The 22,513-nt window shown below is 38.6% G+C and overlaps 1 protein-coding gene and 1 pseudogene across 1 annotated transcript; both read left to right on the top strand.

Moving 5' to 3' along the window:
• The first annotated feature begins 6,059 nt into the window (after positions 1-6,059).
• Positions 6,060-7,010, top strand: LOC133261444 (olfactory receptor 10AG1-like; annotated as a pseudogene).
• A 14,321-nt stretch (positions 7,011-21,331) lies between these two features.
• LOC133261443 (olfactory receptor 5I1) lies at positions 21,332-22,276 on the top strand. Its single transcript, XM_061439926.1, has one exon. It carries the CDS (start codon positions 21,332-21,334, stop codon positions 22,274-22,276), a length of 945 nt encoding a protein of 314 aa, XP_061295910.1.
• Positions 22,277-22,513: the final 237 nt, after the last annotated feature.

Genomic DNA, 22,513 nt, shown 5'->3' with positions numbered 1-22,513 from the left:
TGGCTGGACACACGGCAGCACAGCTAGAAATATTTGCATCCTCTCTTCCAGTTTAGCATGATGTTGTAACTAATGTTGATATGAGGGGTCATGCCTGGAAATTCAGTATTCTGTTTCCGGTTTGTACATCTGAAAAGGAGTGAGTGAACGTTCCTCTGCATCCCCTGTAGTCTGGGAGGTGGTGAGGACTACCCGGCTCATATGGATGGAGACGTGGAAGATCTGTATTGAAGATGACACAGCTGCCCCGATAGTCCTGGATTTCTTATTGCAGAACACTTAATGAAAGAGAAATAAAATTCCCTGTTAAGACAGTGTATGCTGCTAAGTCCCTTCAGTCGTGTCCGACTCTGTGCGACCCCATAGATGGCAGCCCACCAGGCTCCCCTGTCCCTGGGATTCTCCAGGCAAGAACACTGGAGTGGGTTGCCATTTCCTTTTCCAATGCATAAGAGTGAAAAGTGAAAGTGAAGTCGCTCAGTCGTGTCCGACTCTCAGCGACCACATGGTCTGTAGCCCACCAGTCTTCTCCATCCATGGGATTTTGCAGGCAAGAGTACTGGAGTGGAGTGCCATTGCCTTCTCCGAAGACAGTGTATATTTAGACTGTATTTTTAGACCGTCTTTATTTTATAAAAATAATATATCATCATAAATTATTGTTTTACAATGCTTATATTTCTTAGTAATTACAAAATCCAGGAAGAGAGAGAATTTAGAGAACATGTGGTATAGACAGGTATGGTTTTGCTTGTTGTACCAAACTTCTTGAGTGACAGGCAGAAAGGTTTAGTTCAATTAGAAAATGACCTGGGGAAGAAGTTGATCCCAAGAGTAAGAATAATTCCTATTTAAAGAGCACTATTTGTTATGAAGATAGAAGATATTTTAGAGGGTGGTTAAGCCTGTTATCAAATACCTGGTGTCAAGAATTACCTAACTACCAAAAAAAAACCTTTCACAGTTCTATCAGCTTTTAACTCAATAGCTCAATTAATAAAGGTAAGCATTATATTTAGCTTCAATCTAAACAGGTAAGCATGATTCATTTTTGTCCAATGTAGAATTTAGTTTGAAATGTACCTATTTATATGTAGCATCAGGCAAAAAACACTCATTTCAGAAAATTTAGCAAGGAAACTTTTGTTGTTATTATTCTTTTATTTCAAAACCCTGATTCAGATAGCCTTTTTACTTTTCTGACCCACATCATTATATTATCAAATAAAAAATTACAAAAGTACTTTATAATATAGTGGGCCACTATATCAAAGTTTACCAACCTCTACATCATCACTATCATAATCATTTAAACACTAACCTTTATTAAGTGATTGGTATGTTTTAAGTATGTATTTAAGACTTTTGCATGCATTAAACCTGGGGATATCTCATTAAAGTTAATGTATATAACTAAGGAATAAGATAGCAAATGAACTTTGTTAAAAGGATTTTGCACCCTATTAACATCAAATACTGTTTGTTAAAAATAACTTTTATGGTAACTGAATCTGACAATACAAAAGAGATTTTGGTATGTTTTCATTTTAATCTTTAGAAACTTCAAATAAGGAATTCAGTTCACTTCAGTTCAGTTCAGTCGCTCAGTTGTGACCGACTCTTTGTGAACACATGGAAGGCAGTACACAAGGAATTAGACTTCTGAAGTCACCAATTTTAGACTTTTACTTCCTATCTTCAATTCGATTTTACAAACCTGCTTTCAATAGCACCACATACATTTTAATGTTACATGATGTACATGCTTATTATAATCCTCACACAGTTGAAAGACCAGAAAAGCAAACATGAATTATTTGGATAAAAACAAAAGTGGCTACATAACCTGAACAATTTTGTGGCTCTTCTTTCTGAGTGTAGTAGTAGTACTATCTGAAAGATTCCAGAAGTTGGAAACCAGCAGAAACATTGCAAGATTTGAGAAGGAAAATTTTGATGAGATTGAGTTTATAAAACTAAGAGTAACTTGGGTAGGATTTGAATAACTTTAATATTTCTTACTTTAAATATGATTTTACATTGATAATTCCACTTAAGATTCATAAAATCTTGCTCCATTTGACAAAGAAAAGCAAAGTTAAGAATAAAAAAAGGTTTCAGTAAATTAAGAACATGGTATTTTTTATTGCAAGTTCTGTTTTTTTTTTTTTTTTTTTTTACTTCTTCTGGCTATTTTTTGAACCCGAGTTTCCGTATGATTTCCAAATGTACTACCCTGTGTGAAAAAGTGAAAGTGTTAGTCACTCAGTTATGTCCGACTCTTTGCAACCCCATGGACTGTAACCCACCAGGCTACTCTGTTTATGGAATTCTCCAGGCAAGAATACTGGAGCAGGTAGCCATTCCCTTCTCCAGGAAATCTCCTTGACCTAGGGATATTAAAATGTACTATCCTACTTCAACAGAAAGGAATAATTTAGATAGAAGTCCAAAAAATGAGAGAAGACCTTATATCAAAAGAAGATTCAATTAAAAAAAAAAAAAAACAACTGACGGTAGTTTTTGAAGGCAGAGGTTAACTCATCAAATGTAGGGCGTGATGCATACTGAACTGAAAATATTGATGGCTCATTCAACAAGCAATTTTAATCAGTATCCAAGTATTACACTCTAATTTGAATTAAATAGGGGAATAAACATGGAAAAGGATGTTAGGATAAGGTAGTGAAAAAAATAGGCACTGTTTCATAGTCTTATACACATAATATCATATCTTAATAATGTCACCTATCAGACCCTCATTTCTGATCATTCTAAAGACACAGTTAAAACATTTTTATATTTCTTAAAATCACATTTTCATTGGGAAAATTCTATAATAATGAGTTAAGTTTAAATACCTTCTGATCCTTAATATATACTATATGTAAAATATAAATACATATAAGTAGTCTGAAATATTGTAGCTGATAAAATAGATTCCTGTTCAGCTTTCTTTTTCCTAGGGAAAGGAATTCCCCAGGGTGCTCAAGTGTTGGATGGACTGTTCCTGCTACCCCACTTGTGTGTCTACACTTCTGTAGCTGAAATGTTTATCCTTGTCCTCACTTAAAACTGTGAGAATATGGATATAGGTGTGTCTCTTCTTTGCAGTGGCTTTGTCTCTGTGAACTTTCAAATTAGTTAACACATACCATGGAAGTTATGTATGATACTGAAAATGATGTAATTTGCAACTGCTACAAGAGTGGGTGAAAAGAGTATAATTTCTAGACACACACACACTCTACAGAAGGTACACTTGAACTGTACTGGTCTAAAAAGATTGATGATTCTTTCGACAAGCAATTTTAATCAGTATACAAGTACTACCGTCTACACTGAATTAAATAAGTAAATAAAACAGGAGGGTACAGGAGGTTGTTCTGAATTTTGGGTAGAAATCCTCACTTACATCTTGGGGACTATTATAAAGAAACAATCAAGTTGATTCATTTTAATTTATTCAATAAATTAAGAAATTGCTTTTGTGAGAAAATATACCTATATACTCCATAGAAAGATGTACAGAATATCATCAGTTCAGTTCAGTTCAGTTCATTCGCTTAGTCATGTCCAACTCTTTGTAATCCCATGACGCAGCACGCCAGGCCTCCCTGTCCATCACCAACTCCCGGAGTTCACTCAGACTCATGTCCATTGAGTCAGTGATGCCATCCAGCCATATCATCCTCTGTTGTCCCCTTCTCCTCCTGCCTCCAATCCCTCCCAGCATCAGAGTCTTTTCCACTGAGTCAACTCTTCGCATGAGGTGGCCAAAGTACTGGAGTTTCAGCTTTAGCATCATTCCTTCCAAAGAACACACAGGGCTGATCTCCTTTAGAATGGACTGGTTGGATCTCCTTGCAGTCCAAGGCACTCTCAAGAGTCTTCTCCAACACCACACTTCAAAAGCATCAATTCTTTGCTGCTCAGCTTTCTTCACAGTCCAACTCTGACATTCATACATGACCACAGGAAAAACCATAGCCTTGACTAGATGGACGTTTGTTGGCAAAGTAATGTCTCTTATTTTGAATATGCTATCTAGGTTGGTAATAACTTTCCTTCCAAGGAGTAAGCGTCTTTTAATTTCATGGCTACAGTCACCATCTGCAGTGATTTTGGAGCCCAGAAAAATAAAGTCTGACACTGTTTCCACTGTTTACCCATCTATTTCCCATGAAGTGATGGGACCAGATATCATGATCTTCGTGTTCTGAATGTTGAGCTTTAAGCCAACTTTTTCACTCTCCACTTTCACTTTCATCAAGAGGCTTTTGAGTTCCTCTTCACTTTCTGCCATAAGGGTGGTGTCATCTGCATATCTGAGGTTATTGATATTTCTCCTGGCAATCTTGATTCCAGCTTGTGTTTCTTCCAGCCCTGAATTCTCATGATGTGCTCTGCGTATAAGTTAAATAAACAGGGTAACAATATGCAGCCTTGACATACTCCTTTTCCTATTTGGAACCAGTCTGTTGTTCCATGTCCTGTTCTAACTGTTGCTTCCTGACCTGCATATAGGTTTCTCAAGAGGCAGGTCAGGTGGTCTGGTATTCCCATCTCCTTCAGAATTTTCCACAGTTTATTGTGATCCACACAGTCAAAGGCTTTGGCATAGTCAATAAAGCAGAAATAGATGTTTTTCTGGAACTCTTGCTTTTTTGACGATCCAGCGGATGTTGACAATTTGATTTCTGGTTCCTCTGCCTTTTCTAAAACGAGCTTGAACATCTGGAATATCATAAGAATCTTAAAATCTAGCTATAGTAAAGGACAAGTACTTAACAAAGACGGGCAACCTCAATTCAACATATTCTCATTCACATAAACAGACAGACACAAGAATGCAAAACAAAACAAAAAAAACACACAAGAATGAATGGATTAAATGGGGCTAGCAGAACAATTATCAAGGATGTGAGTAATTTAGGAAGATCAGAGATGAATTGTGGCTGATGTTTCTTTCATGCAGTAAGTGTGTGAGGGGTGAGCATTCTAGTTAGAACTCCTAGCTGGAACATAAGGGCCAGAGATACCTACTTCTTATCTCTTGGGTGTTCCTGGACAGAAAGATCAGCTTAATGATTCTTTTCTCCAAGTTGGAAAATCTGAATTAAAAATTTTGACTACTGGAATTTCCCTGTTAGTCCAGTGGTTGACTCTCCCTGATTCCACTGCAAGGGTCCAGATTTGATCCCTAGTCTGGGAACTAGGATCCTACATGCCATGTGGCCAAACTAAAATAAATGCATGAATAAAAACAGAAATTATATATTAAAAAAAAAACTATGACTGTTGCTTTCATAGACATTACATTGAAATACACCCTTTTAAAAATAAATAGTATCACATAATACTCAATGGTCAGCTCATTAATTTGGTTTTATAGTAAAAGAGCTACATATGCCTAATGTCAAAGACAAACAGGATTTAGAAATACCACTGAAAGATCATCATTTTAAAAATTAACTATCTTTATCCCCAAAATAATTTTAAGTGGCTTACAAAATATGTACAGGAACAATAAAATTAATTTTGAATTGATAATAGGAAAACAGAATAGAGAGGTGAAAATAGCATATCTGTTGAAACATTAAATCATTGTTACAATTGAACATAATTTTCAATTTGAATTTTTAAGTGTTCAGATGAATAGCACAATTGCAATAACATGTCTTCAGAATCAAAGAAATACAATAATATATGGTAGAGAAAACAGAGACTGAAGTTGAGGGAGGAGGGAGGAGGGTTCTGGATGGGGAACACGTGTACACCTGTGGCAGATTCATATTGATATATGGCAAAACCAATACAATATTGTAAAGTTAAAAAAAATTCTTTGCAAAAAAAAATAAAATAAAATTTACACAGGAAAAATAAATAAATACATAAATAAAAGTATACTTCTCTGTACTTTTAGAGCACCTGGCATTATAAGTTTGGTTTTTATAGGGAAATGAAAAGTAAGAAAACATATAATCTAGTTTATACACACACACAAAAAGAGTCAATAAAAATGAAATGACAGTACCCCTCTGATTGAATCATTCCCACAGATGAAATATGAGGAGATGCAAGCAGAAGACAATATGTCCACAGTGATACAATTTGCACTACCAGGGTTTTCTGATCTTCCAAACCGCCAAGGGATATTATTTGGGGTGTTCACCATCACTTACATCATTATTTTAATTGGGAGTAGTCTCTTAATAATAATAACTTGGCTTGACCCAGCACTGCACAAACCCACGTATTTTTTCCTGGCAAATTTTTCCTTCTTGGAAATCTGTTATGTGCCCGACATTCTCCCTAGGATTCTGGTCAACCTTTGGACTCAAGACAGAAGCATTTCTGTGCTGGACTGTGCCACCCAAGTGTGCTTCTTCCTTATGCTGGAGGCCACTGAGTGCTTCCTCCTGGCAGTGATGACCTATGACCGCTGTGTGGCCATCTGTGACCCTCTGCACTATCCCCTTGTCATGATCCCAAAGACGTGCCTCCAGCTGACTGTGGGCTCCTGGGTCAGTGGAATCCCAGTGCAGATAGGGCAAAGGTGCCAGATCTCTCTGCATTTCTGTCATTCGAATGAGATTAGCCACTTCTTCTGTGACATTCCCCCCATTCTGAAGCTGGCCTGTGGAGACACTTTTGCACATGAGCTATCAGTCTATGCAGTAGCTCTGTTGTTTGTTGCTGTACCTTTTATGTTGATCCTTTCCTCTTACAGCAAAATCATTTCCACTATTCTGAGGTTGCCAACAGCCAGAGGGTGAGCCAAAGCCTTCTCCGCGTGTTCGTCTAACCTGTTGGTTGTGCTTTTATTCTTTGCATCTGCTGCCATTGTATACCTAAGGCCCAAATCCAGACATTCTGCAGGAACTGACAGACTGCTCTCTCTCTTCTACACCATAGTGACTCCTATGTTCAATCCCATGATATACAGCCTTCAGAACAAGGATGTGATTGCAGCACCGAGAAAATTATTACTGAAAAAAGTAGTGTGATGAGTTTATTTAAAAATGCTTTAAATACTGGCCACAGGGTTATCAGAGAAATTTTTAAAGATCTCTACATTTCCCAGTTTAGAAGTTAACCACTTCTTTTTATACTGTATTTTTCAATTCAGTTCAGTTCAGTCTTGCAGTTGTGTCGAACTCTTTGCAACCCCATGGACTGCAGCACGACAGGCCTCCCTGTCCATCACCAACTCCCAGCGTTTACTCAAACTCATGTCCATTGAGTCGGTGATGCCATCCAACCGTCTCATCCTCTGTCGTCCCCTTCTCCTCCTGCCTTCAATCTTTCCCAGCATTAGGGTCTTTTCAAATGAGTCAGTTCTTCACATCAGGTGGCCAAAATATTGGAGTTTCAGCTTCAGCATCTATCCTTCCAATGAATATTCAGGACTGCTTTCCTTTAGGATGGCTGGTTGGATCTCCTTGCAGTCCAAGGGACTCTCAGGAGTCTTCTCCAACACCACACAGAGCAGCCATGATTATCCCTATATCCTCTCCCTCCCCCACCTCCCTCCCCTCCCCCACCCCATTCCTCCAGGTCATCACCTGAGGCTGGGCTCCCTGTGCTACACAGCAGCTTCCCTCCAGTTATCCATCTCACACCTGACTGTGTAAATATGTTGATGCTACTTTTCCATTCATCTCACTCTCTCCTGCCCGCACTGTGTAAGTCCATTCCCTGCATCCGTGTCTCCATTCCTTTCCTGCAAAGTTTCATCAGTATCATTTTTTTTAATTACATATATTTGTATTACTTAGTAAAGAAGCTTTTACAAAATCGTGGAACACTGCTGTCCCAGAAGTTCAATCACTGGTTTTTAATCTTCTCTAGTCATTTAGTTATTATTTTTTCCTTTCATTCTTTTAAAGAACAAAATTAAAATGAGTATAAGCTTATTTAAAAGCGCATGGCTAGCTACACCATCCCACCAGAAGTATTGCCATGTGAATTAAAAAAAAATGTGTTTTATTGCACAGGCTTGAATATGATTCTAAAGGAGAAAATACACATTCATGTTTCATAGTGTTTGGTGGTAGTAGATAGTATCTCTTTAGTGACTTTTTAGCTGGTGCAGAAGCTCTTCTGTGGTAGGAAATGTTTCTCTGAAGTGCAAATTTTGATATTTTAATGTATGTGTTATGACTGAGCACTTCAATGCTTAAGGAGTGCTTTCCTCTGTTATGTATGTATTCAACACACCTTCATCTGATATATGAACTTCTATGAATATAATCATCTGTGACTACAGACACATCTCATTAATACTTTGCAAGAATTTAATATACTCATGGTGTCAAAGGGAGAGTAGTAAAAGACATCTTATTTTAAAGAAAAGAATCGCATGCTTCTATAGGTGTAGATTTCATAATTAAAATATCCTATAGCTAGATATTTTAGAGCATTTTTTCACAAATATCTACTATTTAAAAAAATGTTTTATTTTGTCATCCAGTTTGTTACTACTTTTATATGATTTTAATATTAAAAAGCATTGTTGAACGTGCAGACTTTGCAGATTTTATTTGAAATTTGGCTTACAAAGAATATGACCCTGTCATCATTATTTGAAATAATGGTAAAATCAGAGTAGGGAAAGTTATTTCCACAGCTTATGATTCAGTTCAGTTCAGTTCAGTCGCTCAGTCGTGTCCGACTCTTTGAGACTCTTTGAGGCCTGCTGCACGTCAGGCCTCCCTGTCCATCACCAACTTCCGGAGTTTACCCAGACTCATGTCCGTCGAGTCTGTGATGCCATTCAACCATCTCATCTTCTGTCATCTCCTTCTCCTGTCTTCAGTCTTTCCCAGCATCAGGGTCTTTTCCAATGAGTCAACTCTTCGCACGAGGTGGCCAAAATATTGGAGTTTCAGCTTCAGTATCAGTCCTTCCAATGAATATTCAGGACTGATCTCCTTTAGGATTGACTGGTTGGATCTCCTTGCAGTTCAAGGGACTCTTAAGAGTCTTCTCCAACACCACAGTTCAATAGCATATATTCTTTGGTGCTCAGCTTTCTTTATGGTCCAATTCTGACATCCATACATGACTACTGGAAAAACCGTAGCTTTGACTAGACAGAGCTTTGTCAGCAAAGTAATGTCTCTGCTTTTTAGTATGCTGTCTAGGTTGGTCATAACTTTTCTTCCAAGGAGCAAGTGTCTTTTAATTTCATGGCTACAGTCACCATCTGCAGTGATTTTGGAACCCAAAAAAATAAAGTCTGTAACTGTTTCCATTGTTTCCCCATCTATTTGCCATGAAGTGTTGGGACCAGATGCCATGATCTTAGTTTTCTAAATGTTGAGTTTTAAGCCAACTTTTCCACTCTCTTTCACTTTCATCAAGAGGCTCTTTAGTTCTTCTTCACTTTCTTCCATAAGAGTGGTGTCATCTGCATATCTGAGGTTATTGATATTTCTCCCAGCAATCTTGATTCCAGCCTGTGCTTCATCCAGCCTGGCATTCTGCCTGATGTACTCAGGCTTCTCTTGTTGCTCAGCTGGTAAAGAATCCACCTGCAATGCAGGAGACATGGGTTATATCCCTGGGTTGAGGAAAAGCTACCTACTCCAGTATCCTGGCCTGGAGAATTCCATGGAGTATACAGTCCATGTGTTCCCAAAGAGTAGGACAGGACTGAGCGACTCTCACTTCATTTCACTTCACTCTGCATGCATATAAGTTAAACAAGGAGGGGGATAATATACAGCCTTGACATACTCCTTTCCTGATTTGGAACGAGTCTGTTGTTCCATGTCCAGTTCTAACTGTGGCTTCTTGTCTTGCATACAGATTTCTCGGGAGGCAGATAAGATTGTCTGGTGTTCCCACCTCTTTAAAAATTTTCCAGTTTGTTGTTATCTCCACAGTCAAAGGCTTTGGCATAGTCAGTAAAGCAGAAGTAGATTTTTTCTGGAACCCTCTTGCTTTTTTCCATGATCCAACAGATATTGGCAATTTGATCTCTGGTTCCTTTGCCTTTTCTAAATCCAGCTTGAACATCTGGAAACTTACAGCTCATATACTGCTGAACCCTGGCTTGGAGAATTTTGAGCATTACTTTGCTAGCATGTGAGATGAATGCAATTGTGTGGTAGTTTGAACATTCTTTTCCATTCTCTTTCTTTGGGATTGGAATGAAAACTGACCTTTTCCAGTCCTGTGGCCACTGCTGAGTTTTTCAAATTCTCTGGCATATTGAGTGCATTGCTTTCACAGCATCATCTTTTAGAATTTGAAATAGCTCAACTGGAATTCCATCACCTCCACTAGCTTTGTTTGTAGTGATGTTTTCTAAAGCCCATTTGACTTCACATTCCAGGATGTCTGGCTCTAAGTGAGTGATCACACTATCGTAATTATCTAGGTCATGAAGATCTTTTGTATTTAGTTCTTCTGTGTATTCTTGCCACCTTTTCTTAATATATTCTGCTTCTGATTAATAATACCTATATTGGTACTGACCTATAGTTACGTTTCAATCTCCCTTTCCTTTGAATGTTCACACAATCATGATAATAAGTTCCTATGACTAAAATTTTATCATTAAAATTAAATTAATTAAATATTTATAAATAGCCTATAAAGAAGATGGGTTGTCCTCTAGTTTGGAAAGGATCACTTTATTGTATTTGAAATATAGCACAATTTTAACAGTATTGTGCATGTATCATTGGAACAATTGTGACATAACAAACGTGTTTTGTTCTCACATTATTTACTGTCATCATCTGTGTGTTTCTGTTTGCAAACTGTATCGACTAGGTGTATGAGAGTGTCTGTGACAAACAAGTGACTCAGGAATGACAAAGACCTCCTGCCAGCATCTAACTGAGATTATTTCTCAACCCACAGGCTGACCATGGCAACGTAGTTGTCAAAGTTGATTGATTGGTAAATGAAGATAAAAGGTCCTCTTTAGACTGGATCAAGGGAATGGACATGTATAATACCATAGTGATGTTTTCATTAATTGATAGCATTTTAAAATATATTCTATAACATTTTAAATTTGCATGCAAATGAAAATGTATTTTTTTGTTGTAAACTTTTTGAGAAGTCTGACAAATCCACAGAGTTATGTAACCAAAAACATGATCAAAATACAGAACAGCTTGATAACTTTCCAAAGTTCTCATTTTTTGTCTCTCTAGTTAATACCCTGGAGAAGGCAATGGCACCCCACTCCAGTACTCTTGCCTGGAAAATCCCATGGAAGGAGGAGCCTGGTAGACTGCAGTCCATGGGGTCACTAGGAGTCGGACACGACTGTGTAACTTTCAAGCAGACAACCTGAGCGACTTCACTCTCACTTTTCACTTTCATGCATTGGAGAAGGAAATGGCAAGCTACTCCAGTGTTCTTGCCTGGAGAATCCCAGGGACAGGGGAGCATGGTGGGCTGCTGTCTCTGGGGTCACACAGAGTTGGATACGACTGAAGTGACTTAGCAGCAGCAGCAGCAGTTAATACCCTAACAATTTACCACCAGCTGGCCAGTCCTCTCTTCATATGCCTTCTTCAGAATGTCATAAAAATGGAATCATAAAGCCTTTTAAGTCTGAATTTTCACTTTGCATAAAGCATTTAGCATATTGCTGACTGCATCAATATGGTTTGTTTATTTATATTTCTTAGTAGTGTCTCACACTATGTAATGTACCAGAGTTTGTTTACCCATTTGTTGGATGAAGAACACATGGGCTGTTTCCAGAATGTCACTGTAATAGTTGCCCTGAATGTTTGGTAACTGATTTCTGTGTAAATACAAGTTTTCATTTCTATATAAAGTGAGACTTCTGGATAAATGGAAGTGTGTAATTAATTGTATAATGTATAATTTTATATTTTGTATTATTTTGTTTTATTATAATTTTATAATAATTGTGTGTAATTAATTTTATAATGAACCATAAACCTTCAGAGAAGCTGTCTCAATTTTTCATTCCTACGAGAAATGCACAGATGTTTACTTGTTCTGAATCCTCAGCAGCATTATCTGTGCATTCTTTTTTTTGTTGTTGTTAATTTGCTTTTATTAGATTTTTCCTTCAATTTGAACATGTCTAGTGATATTTCATTTTTTAATTTTGATTTCCCTAATCAAACTCAGTAATTTCACACTGAGTTTTTCGTGGTGTAACTTGTCATCTCTATATCTTCTTTGATGAATTATCTGCTCACATTGTGTTCTAGCACTGTACTTGTGCTGTTGATTTACTACTGAGTTATAAGAGTTTTATACATTTATATGTAAATACGTAAAGTATATATGCAGTGCATATGTATCTGTATATATTTATATTCACCGACAGGCTTCCTTGGAGGCTCAGTGGTAAAGAATCCACCTGCCAAGCAGGGTATAAGCATTCAACCCTTGGGTGGGGAAGCTCCCCTGGAGAAGGAAATGGCCATCCTCTCCAGTATTCTTGCCTGGTGAATCCTATGGAGAGAGGAGCCTGGCGGGATATACTCCATGAAGTTGCAGAAGAGTCAGACATGACTTAGGGATTAAACAACAACAATATTCATTGACAGATCACAAAATGAAAGAAGGCCATTATCCAAAAATTTTACTGGCAGGAATTAAGCTGATATGACTGGTCAGCTGCACATGTATACTACGCTGCATGACAAGAGACATGTAACAAGGAGTCTGACTCCATATTTGATATCTGACTACGGACAGCTTTTAAAGCACACATTTAGAAAAGTTGAAATGGCCCAGTGTAAAATAAAATGAGGTCATCTAAGACTCAAACTCATTATACACAAACTATTTGAAGGAGAAGGAAATTTTTTTTTTTTTTTTTTTTTTTAGTAATTAGGAGCAGAAAGCCCTTCCTCTTCTGGTCTTCCCCATCCTTCTGTAGCCGCACAGGCCACTTCAGCCCGTCCCTGGGGAACAGACTCTCCAGGATGACCCTGGCAGCTTGTAGTGTAAGCTCCCTCCTGGGGGCTAGCCTTGCACAGCCCCAGCTTCAGGCTGGGGTTCACCTGGGAGAGAATGGCTGTAAGTTGGACCCTCCTGTAGTCGGAGGTGATGGAGACCCCAGCAGCCCTGGCCTCCCCAGAAAGGCAGGAGGACCTTTACTTTGCCTCTGGTCAGGCTGTCTGGGCTCAGAGAGTACAGGCTGGTCCAGAGGCAGCGTGTTCCCAGTCCTGGGGTACAAGCTTCAGGGAACAGGGAAAAGGACTCCAACCCCCACCCACCCATCCCCCCACCAGCACCGAGGAGCCGCGCAATGCCCTTGGTTTGTGGCCTTGCTTTGTCTTCGACCTTCATCCATCCCCTTTCTCCAGTTCAAGTTGATTCAGGAAGAGGAGTGATTAACCCCCAATAGTCCTCCATTTTACAACCCAGTTTGGCCAGTCCATAAAATGGAAATAATGAATGACACCATATGATCACAACCTTAATGCCATAGCCCCAACCATGAAGGCTCCACAGACAATAACAATGACATTACTGACTTCATTCCACCAGCAAGTATTAAATATTTTGCAGCCGTAGATTTAGCTAATATGCTCTGTTCAGTGCCTATTTCAACTGCCTCTCAGAGGAAGTTTGCTTTTACCTCTAAAGGGACACAAGCCACCTTTACTTGACTACTCATAGGGTATCTCAATAGCTCGGCCATCTCATACAATTTTTTCAAGATATTAACTGCATTCAACTGTTTCTGGAAATGTGGATATGACATGATGTAGAAACGAATTCAGGCTTCCCCAGTGGCTCAGCAGTAAACAGTCTGCCTGCTGAGCTGCAGGAGATGCAAGTCCAGTCCCTGGGTCAGGAAGATACCCTGGGGGAGTGTATGGCAATCCACCCCAGTGTTCTTGCCTAGAGAATCCTATATAGAGAGGAGTCTGGTGAGCTGCAGTCCAGAGGGTCACAAAGAGTTGGACACAACTGAAGCAACTTAGGAATCATGCACATAAAGGGATTCATTTGACAGATCCATTTAGGACCATGGGAGGAGGTCCTCTGGAGAAGGCAACATCTGGTTGACTGGCAAACTGGAACTGGGTACTCCTCACCCTCTGCCTTGGCTATAGAATGTACATTCTGTCCATCACCCCTTCAGTGAGAGATATTTTCAAAGACCACACAAGCAGTCTTGAGAGAGCAACTTGATGTTGAGACCATCTGGACAGTATACATGCTTGAACGTGGTTAAGGGAGTGAAGTCGCTCAGTTGTGTCTGACTCTTTGCGACCCCATAAACTGTAGCCCACCAGGCTCCTCCATCCATGGAATTTTCTAGGCAAGAGTACTGGAGCAGGTTGCCATTTCCTTCTCCAGGGGATCTTCCCAACCCAGGAATCAAACCCAAGTCTTCCTCATCGCGAGCAGATGCTTTACGGTCTGACACACCTCTACATAAATATTTGAAATTCTGACTGATGGCTATTGAGATCTACTTGCCTCACAGCTTCCCATGAAAAGCCCTATATGTGAGACTATAAGCAATAATTTGATGCTTATTCTAGAACATGACTTCAATTTTAATTCAATTGTATTTTACTGACTTGCCATATTAGACATGGAACAACAGACGGGTTCCAAATAGGAAAAGGAGTTCGTCAAGGCTGTATATTGTCACCCTGTTTATTTAACTTATATGCAGAGTACATCATGAGAAACGCTGGACTGGAAGAAACACAAACTGGAATCAAGATTGCCAGGAGAAATACCAATAACCTCAGATATGCAGATGACACCACCCTTATGGCAGAAAGTGAAGAGGAACTCAAAAGCCTCTTGATGAAAGTGAAAGTGGAGAGTGAAAAAGTTGGCTTAAAGCTCAACATTCAAAAAATGAAGATCATGGCATCTGGTCCCACCACTTCATGGGAAATACATGGGGAAACAGTGGAAACAGTGTCAGACTTTATTTTTCTGGGCTCCAAAATCACTACACATGGTGACTGCAGCCATGAAATTAAAAGACGCTTACTCCTTGGAAGGAATGTTATGACCAACCTAGATAGCATATTCAAAAGCAGAGACATTACTTTGCCAACAAAGGTTCGTCTAGTCAAGGCTATGGTTTTTCCTGTGGTCATGTATGGATGTGAGAGCTGGACTGTGAAGAACGCTGAGCACCAAAGAATTGATGCTTTTGAACTGTGGTGTTGGAGAAGACTCTTGAGAGTCCCTTGGACTGCAGGGAGATCCAACCAGTCCATTCTGAAGGAGATCAGCCCTGGGATTTCTTTGGAAGGAGTGATGCTAAAGCTGAAACTCCAGTACTTTGGCCACCTCATGCGAAGAGTTGACTCATTGGAAAAGACTCTGATGCTGGGAGGGATTGGGGGCAGGAGGAGAAGGGGATGACAGAGGATGAGATGGCTGAATGGCATCGCTGACTCGATGGATGTGAGTCTGAGTGAACTCCGGGAGTTGGTGATGGACAGGGAGGCCTGGTGTGCTGCGATTCATGGGGTCGCAAAGAGTCGGACACGACTGAGTGACTTATCTGATCTGATCTGATTGGGATATCTGGGCTTCCCCAGTGGTCCAGTGATAAAGAATTCACCTACAGTGCAGGAGACCCAGGTTTGATCACTGGGTCAGCAAGATCCCCTGGAGGAGGAAATGGCAACCCACTCTGGTATTCTTGCCTGGAGAATTCTATGGAAAGAGGAGTCTGGTGGGTTAGAGTCCATGAGTTGCAAAGAAATGGACATGACTTAGAGACTAAACAACAACAAGAATATCTGGATGTTGACACCAAGGATGAGAAAAATCAGGTCATTTTTTTTTTTTTGATGATGGTTTACTGGAACCTGAGAGTCACTGTTTCCTGCACAGAGAGGAGTGTTATCAATTTACCGAGTAATGGGAGTATTTCTTAAATGAAAATTTAAATTTCTTAAAAAAAAAAAAAAAAAACATACACAGTGAGAAACAGAGTACTAACATAATTGGAAATCTCAATTACACAAAAATCTTTAAGAACACTGAAAGTTTCTTTTTCAGAACTGATTCAGAGGCATACTAACTAGATTAGATATTTGTCTCTGGTGCCATCTATTGTCTGAAAGATATAAGAACTCTAGGCTCTACGGTAAATGGAAAACACTTTTTAAGTTCATTCCTCTCAAGCAGTACCAATGTGAAAGAGCATTTGCTAGGAAAGTCTGCTTTCTTAAGGCTGGTTCATGGTGAGCATTTAAGTATTTGAGTGGAAGTAGCATAGATTTTCCTGATAACCTCCTTTAACCACATTAGTTGCAAGTTCAAACCAAAGATCCTTAATACAAACCCTTTTGACCTTGTCACTTTTCATCCAATTCTTTGCTTTTAAAAATTCAATATATCAATAAATCCATACAACAAGTTGCCAATTTAGATGTATTTTTAAATTCTATTTTGTTTTCTAAGGTTTCCAATCATTTGAGGAATGTCTCCCAACTTTGGCATTTTCAATTTTTTTTTTTTTTGACAATTTTCTTTAGGATGGTTTTAGAATTATTTTAAAATTCTTGCTTGCCAACTCTAATTTTGATTCAATGTGTATCTGCTTTTGGCATTTTCCCTCTTGTATGGGCATAAAATCTTCCCTGTTATCATGCTTAGTAATTTGTTTATTGCATGCCATAGACTACAAAGATGTTCTACAGGATTTCTCAAATCAATGAAGCTTCAATTATTTTTCTGATACAATTAAGAGTGATAAGCTCCATTCAATAGAAAACTGATTCTTTTGGTTTTGGCAACATGCACTGTATCTCCAGTTCACCCCTCTTACTAGGGTGTGGCAATCTAGAACTTTCACGTAAGTACTTGAGCTTTCTTAGTCTCTTCAGCACAAAGTAATATAGAATTGTCAACTCTTGTATTTCAGAGGTTTTTGATATATCTTTAACCCCCCACTTCCAATCAATTTAATATTTGGCAAATGCTATGAAGGGAAGATAGCTCTGTGTTTGTAGCCACACAAATTTCCGGTTTGGGTGCTCTAGTAGGGTGTAATTACCAAAAGTTCTGCAAGTTTTTCTGAGAGCAGCTGAAATATCATTGTTTTAGTGAAAGTGTCATACAAAATGCACATAAGAACAATCAAGTTGATGATGGAAAACTGTATTTATTAACTGGGATGGTTTTGCCTCCTTTTGATGCTCTCAGGCATAAGACTCTTATTTAAAACTCCTCTGGGACTTTCCTGGTGGTCCAGTGGTTAAGAGTCCACCTGCCCCTGCAGAGGACATGGGGTCAATCCCTGGTCCAGGAAGATAACCACAAGCCACAGGCCATCTAAGCCATGCACTGCAACTGTTGAGCCTGTGATATTAGAGCCCAAGTTCTAGAGCCCATGGTCTGCAACGGAAAGTACCCCCACTCTCTGCAGCTGCAGAAAGGCCATCCACCACAAGGAAGACCCTGCACAGCCAAAAGTAAATAGATAGGTAGATAATTTTTAAAAATAAAGTCCTTTCATCTTTTCAGAAAGCACCTACTGATAACAGGTTCTATAGTAGCCTCCACTGGACTCACCCTTCAGTGAAACAAAAAATATTACATTTCAGTGCTGAGGATATCAAGTAACATTTTTAGGAACTTCCAGGTGGTTTTTGAAATAATTTAAATGAGAGCTACATTTTAAAATATATGAACTATTTAAAGAACCTCTAGGGCTTCCCTGGTGCATCAGAGGTTAAAGCGTCTGCCTTCAATGTGGGATACCTGGGTTCGATCCCTGGGTTGGGAAGATGCCCTGGAGAAGGAAATGGTAACCTACTCCAGTATTCTTGCCTGGAGAATCCCATGGACGGAGAAGCTTGGTAGGCTACAGTCCACAGGGTCGCAAAGAGTCGGACACGGCTGAGCAACTTCACTTTCCACTACAGTATTAGAGTGCAGGACTCTAGTGGGATTTCAAGTATCAGAAAAAAAAAAAAAAAAACCCACAATATTACTGAGAGTAAAAATTGCCTCTTCAAACTAACACTAACAGAACTGCTATTATAATTATGAAGTTGTTTCAAAATAATAATTCACAATAACCTACTAATTATTCCCTAGGAGTCTCTTGGAAATGAACATGTTTGGAGTCTTCAGTTATTAGGTCCCTAATGACTTTGGAGTGTATATAAAAGTCCTTGGTCCTATTGGTGAAATTATTCATCTGGGTAATAGGAAAATGTCTCCTTCTTTGGTAAGTAGCTTCTGTGTTTACCAGACTGGCTTTACTGATGCAAAAATAGACTTTTATGGATCTGAGACCACTGACATGTGTCAAAATAGTTACAAAATCATATGTATTAGCATATTACCCACAAATAGATCTACCCGTGTCATTCTTCTATAGTTTCTACAGGGATCTGAGACACTCACCTTGTTTAAATAAGCTTTGTTGTTAAGAGACATAAACTGGAACATGATTGGCTATCTGATGGTTTCAATTAATTTATTTTCTGTTCTAACACTGTTTTGCTATATACTTGTGAAAAATTTAGTGAATCACTTCAGTTTGATTGAATCTTTTTCATCATTCCCATTGAAAGCAAGAATCCAAGATTCACTCTCATCTCCAACTTTTCCCCTCATGCTTCTCTTCTCTACATTCACGTTTCTCTACATGGATGGTGGTGGTGGTGGTAGAGGTGATTTAGTTACTAAGTCCTGTCGACTCTTTGCAACCTCATGGACTTTAGCTCCGCCAGGCTCCTCTGTCCATCAGATTTCCCAGATAAGAATACTAGAATGGGTTGCCATTTCTTTCACCAGGGAATCTTCCCGACCAGGGATCAAGCCCAGGTCTCCTGAATTGTAGGCATTCTCCTGCATTGACGGCAGATTCTTTAAGGCTTGAGCCACAGGGAAACCCTTCTTAGTCTATTGGACAGATGCTTGCTGTGAGTCCCCGAGAGTAATGGTCTGTTTTTAGTAAATAACTGAGTCGTTCTGCCCTGCCTTCAGCAAGTCCGCACCACAGCCTGTCTCATGGAGGCCACACTATTAATTCTCTAACCACCTTCATGGTTATCCTCATGAGATTTGACTTCACACATACCTGAATTTGAATTATACCTGCCAACTACTTGTGGAGTGACTTGGAACATTAAGTTTCAATATTCCCATGCAACATACGGAATCAATAGTAAGAATCTAGCTTACCAATCTGTCTTGAATCTTACACCCAATCTGTCTTGAAGTTTTGGAGGTGGGAACCTGGGCTCCAATCCTATTTTCATCACGTCTTAGCTCTCCAGCTCTCTGTGCTTTAGCTCCCTCAACTGTAAGAGAAAGATAACAGTGATAGCAACTAACTGTGAAGTTTTGTTAGTATATTTCTGTGTGACAATTAAATAAATTATATGTAAAGTGTTTAGAATATTGTATTTCACATCACAATCATTATATAAATGATAACTATTATTTAAAAAATCTAGTGATGTATTTCTAATTATTAGCTAGGGATAAGCGAGAGCAGTGGGGTTATTTCTGTTGTTGTTTAGTCGTTAAGCCGTGTCCAACTCTTTGTGACCCCATGGACTGTAGCCCATCAGGCCTCTCTGTCCATGAGGTTCTCCAGGCAAGGATACTGGAGTGGGTTCCCATTTCCTTCTCTAGAAATCTTCCCAGATCAGGGATTGAACCCACATCTCCTGCGTTGGCAAATGGATTCTTTACTGCTGAGCTGAGAGCAGTGGAGTAATTGAAACTAATCTTCACTCTTTACCTATTATGTGCCAGTTTATCTAAAGTGAGACAGCAAGAAAGTATAGATAGTTTTCCTAATTTAACCTGGCAGAGAAACCATGTGAAATATTATTGTCATTATTATAGTAATATTTTAAATATATGTAATGTTATATATAATAATATACATATATGTATTAAGTATAGCAGATTCTCTCTTGATATATATATATATATATATATACACACACACATAATTGTGCAAGGTCATACAGTCCATGTGGTTAATATGAGATTCTAACCAAATGCTTATTAACTCTAAATGTAGGTCTTATCATTTCTGAACACTCTGATTACTTTGAAAACAGGCAAAATAAGAATAAATTAACTACTGTCCTAACAAGGTACTGCATCTCATTCACACTCTTTGAGGTAATAACATAAGACAGCATCCTAACCCTTCTAATTCTCTTAGATTTTTCTGTGCCTATCCTATAGCACACTTTTAGTGATTAGATGATATTACAGCAATGAAGTTCTTAGCCCTGTAGCGGTCTCAATAATTTTATATAAGTGAGAGAATGACCCCAACCATTTGTTCTAGCAGACTGTGGCAGTAGTAACAAAGCTCACTGGAGGTTTCACTTGCTTGTTTTATAGATTTCCAAGTCATCCTTCAAGTTACAATTAAACATCTTATATTTCAAAGTCAAGTTCAAATTCTCCTTGCTTCCAGAAAAATTCTGAGATTATAGAAACAGAAATTGACAAAATTCTTAGACTCAACATCCTGAATTATACTAGGATAAAAATTAAAGGCAGCTATTTGTGTTTGCTGACAAATATAATTAGTGAGAAGGCTATATAGAGTGATTTTTAAAGATGAGAAGTTAACTTACTAATTTTTTGCCCACTTCACTCAATCATCTAATATTTATGCTGTGCTTACTAGAAGCCAAGAATGATAAAGAATGCCAAAGAGAAAAGCAGTTAATTATTTTAATCTCCTTGACTTAGTATCTTGACAGGATTTAAGGAATTGCCTTAAACTCATCCCTGTCTAAAACAGGCTGTTAGCTGATGTTTACTGACATTTGCTTTCATTTCACTAATATCACTTTTGCTTTCATTATTATTCTTTAAATAGATGAAGTATAGCTCATTGCACCACCCTATTTACAGTCAAGAGTACAACACACTACTATCAAATACTGGGCAGAAGGAGTACATTGTTCCAGAGTTATTGTTACAACATGTACTCAAGTTAACATATTTTTAATAATAGATATATTTTTCCTCTTAGCATCATTTCATTTATTACTTCATTATTCATTTAATCCTCTGTACTAGCTATAGTACTATACTTGAGAATTAAAAAAAGTAAGAAATATGAGATTTATCTGCACATGTCTTCCAGTGGAACTAGCTATTAAACAAATAAAATAAAACTATCAAACATGGGATAAAGCTACTAAATTCTGAAATATGTTTCTCAGAATTTATATTTGGAAGGAGATTTGGTCTGGGACTCTTGACTTTATTGCTTGTTTGTTGAAACAATAAAATAACCTTATAATTATATCTATTTTTTTTCTCTTTCCATCAACATAGGATCTTAGGATGTTAGAATTCTCATAAGAAGAAAACAGCACAGAATATGGACTTTTTAGATGGAAACTATACCTTGGTGACTGAGTTTATTCTGTTAGGGTTTCCTACTCGCCCTGAACTGCAGATTGTCCTGTTTCTCCTGTTTCTGACTTTGTACTCTCTGATTTTAATGGGGAACATCGGGTTGATGATGTTAATCAGAGTTGATCTGCACCTTCAAACCCCCATGTATTTTCTCCTTAGTAACCTATCCTTTGTAGACCTTTGCTATTCTTCAGTCATCGTTCCCAAAATGCTTGTCAACTTCCTCTCTCATAACAAGTCCATTTCCTATCATGGCTGTGCCCTGCAGTTCTATTTCTTATGTACTTTCGCAGATACTGAATCCTTTATCTTGGCTGCCATGGCATATGACCGCTATGTCGCCATCTGTAACCCTTTACTGTACACAGCTGTGATGTCTCAGGGCATCTGCATATGGTTGATCGTCTTGTCATACTTTGGAGGCAATATGAGTTCCCTGGTGCACACATCCTTTGCATTTATTCTGAAATACTGTGATAAAAATGTCATTAATCATTTTTTCTGTGACCTCCCTCCCTTGCTTAAGTTATCGTGCACAGACACATCACTTAATGAGTGGCTTCTCTCCACATATGGCAGCTCAGTGGAAATTATCTGCTTCATTGTCATCATCATCTCCTACTTTTACATTCTCCTCTCAGTCTTAAAGATCCGTTCTTCCAGTGGGAGGAAGAAGACCTTCTCTACATGTGCTTCTCACCTGACATCCGTGGCCATCTACCAGGGAACTCTGCTCTTCGTTTACTCACGACCCAGCTACCTGTATTCTCCCAACACTGATGAAATCATCTCAGTGTTCTACACCATCATCATTCCAGTGCTGAATCCCTTGATTTATAGTTTGAGAAACAAAGACGTAAAAGACGCTGCTAAAAAAGTCTTAAAACCAAAGATAAATTCCTCCTGAGATATAAGGCTCCAGGATTCATCTAAATCCCTGATTACAAACTCTATTTGGATGTATGCTCAGTCGTGTCCAGTTCTTTGTGACCCCATGGACTATAGCCCGCCAGGCTCTTTTGTCCTTGGAATTATCCCAACAAGAATACTGGAGTAGGTTGCCTTTTCCTCCTCCAGGGAATCTTCCCCACACAGGGATGGAACCTGTATCTCTTGCTTATCCTGCATTGACAAGCAGATTCCT

The sequence above is a fragment of the Bos javanicus genome, chromosome 15 (genome assembly GCF_032452875.1).
Source record: "Bos javanicus breed banteng chromosome 15, ARS-OSU_banteng_1.0, whole genome shotgun sequence".
Lineage (NCBI taxonomy): Eukaryota > Metazoa > Chordata > Mammalia > Artiodactyla > Bovidae > Bos > Bos javanicus.
The sequence above is the reverse complement of the archived record's forward strand: the minus strand, read 5'-3'. Positions and strand labels throughout refer to the sequence as shown.

Excerpts from the sequence above, each read along its gene's own strand:
- LOC133261443 (XM_061439926.1), top strand. The coding sequence starts at position 21,332 with ATGGACTTTTTAGATGGAAACTATACCTTGGTGACTGAGTTTATTCTG.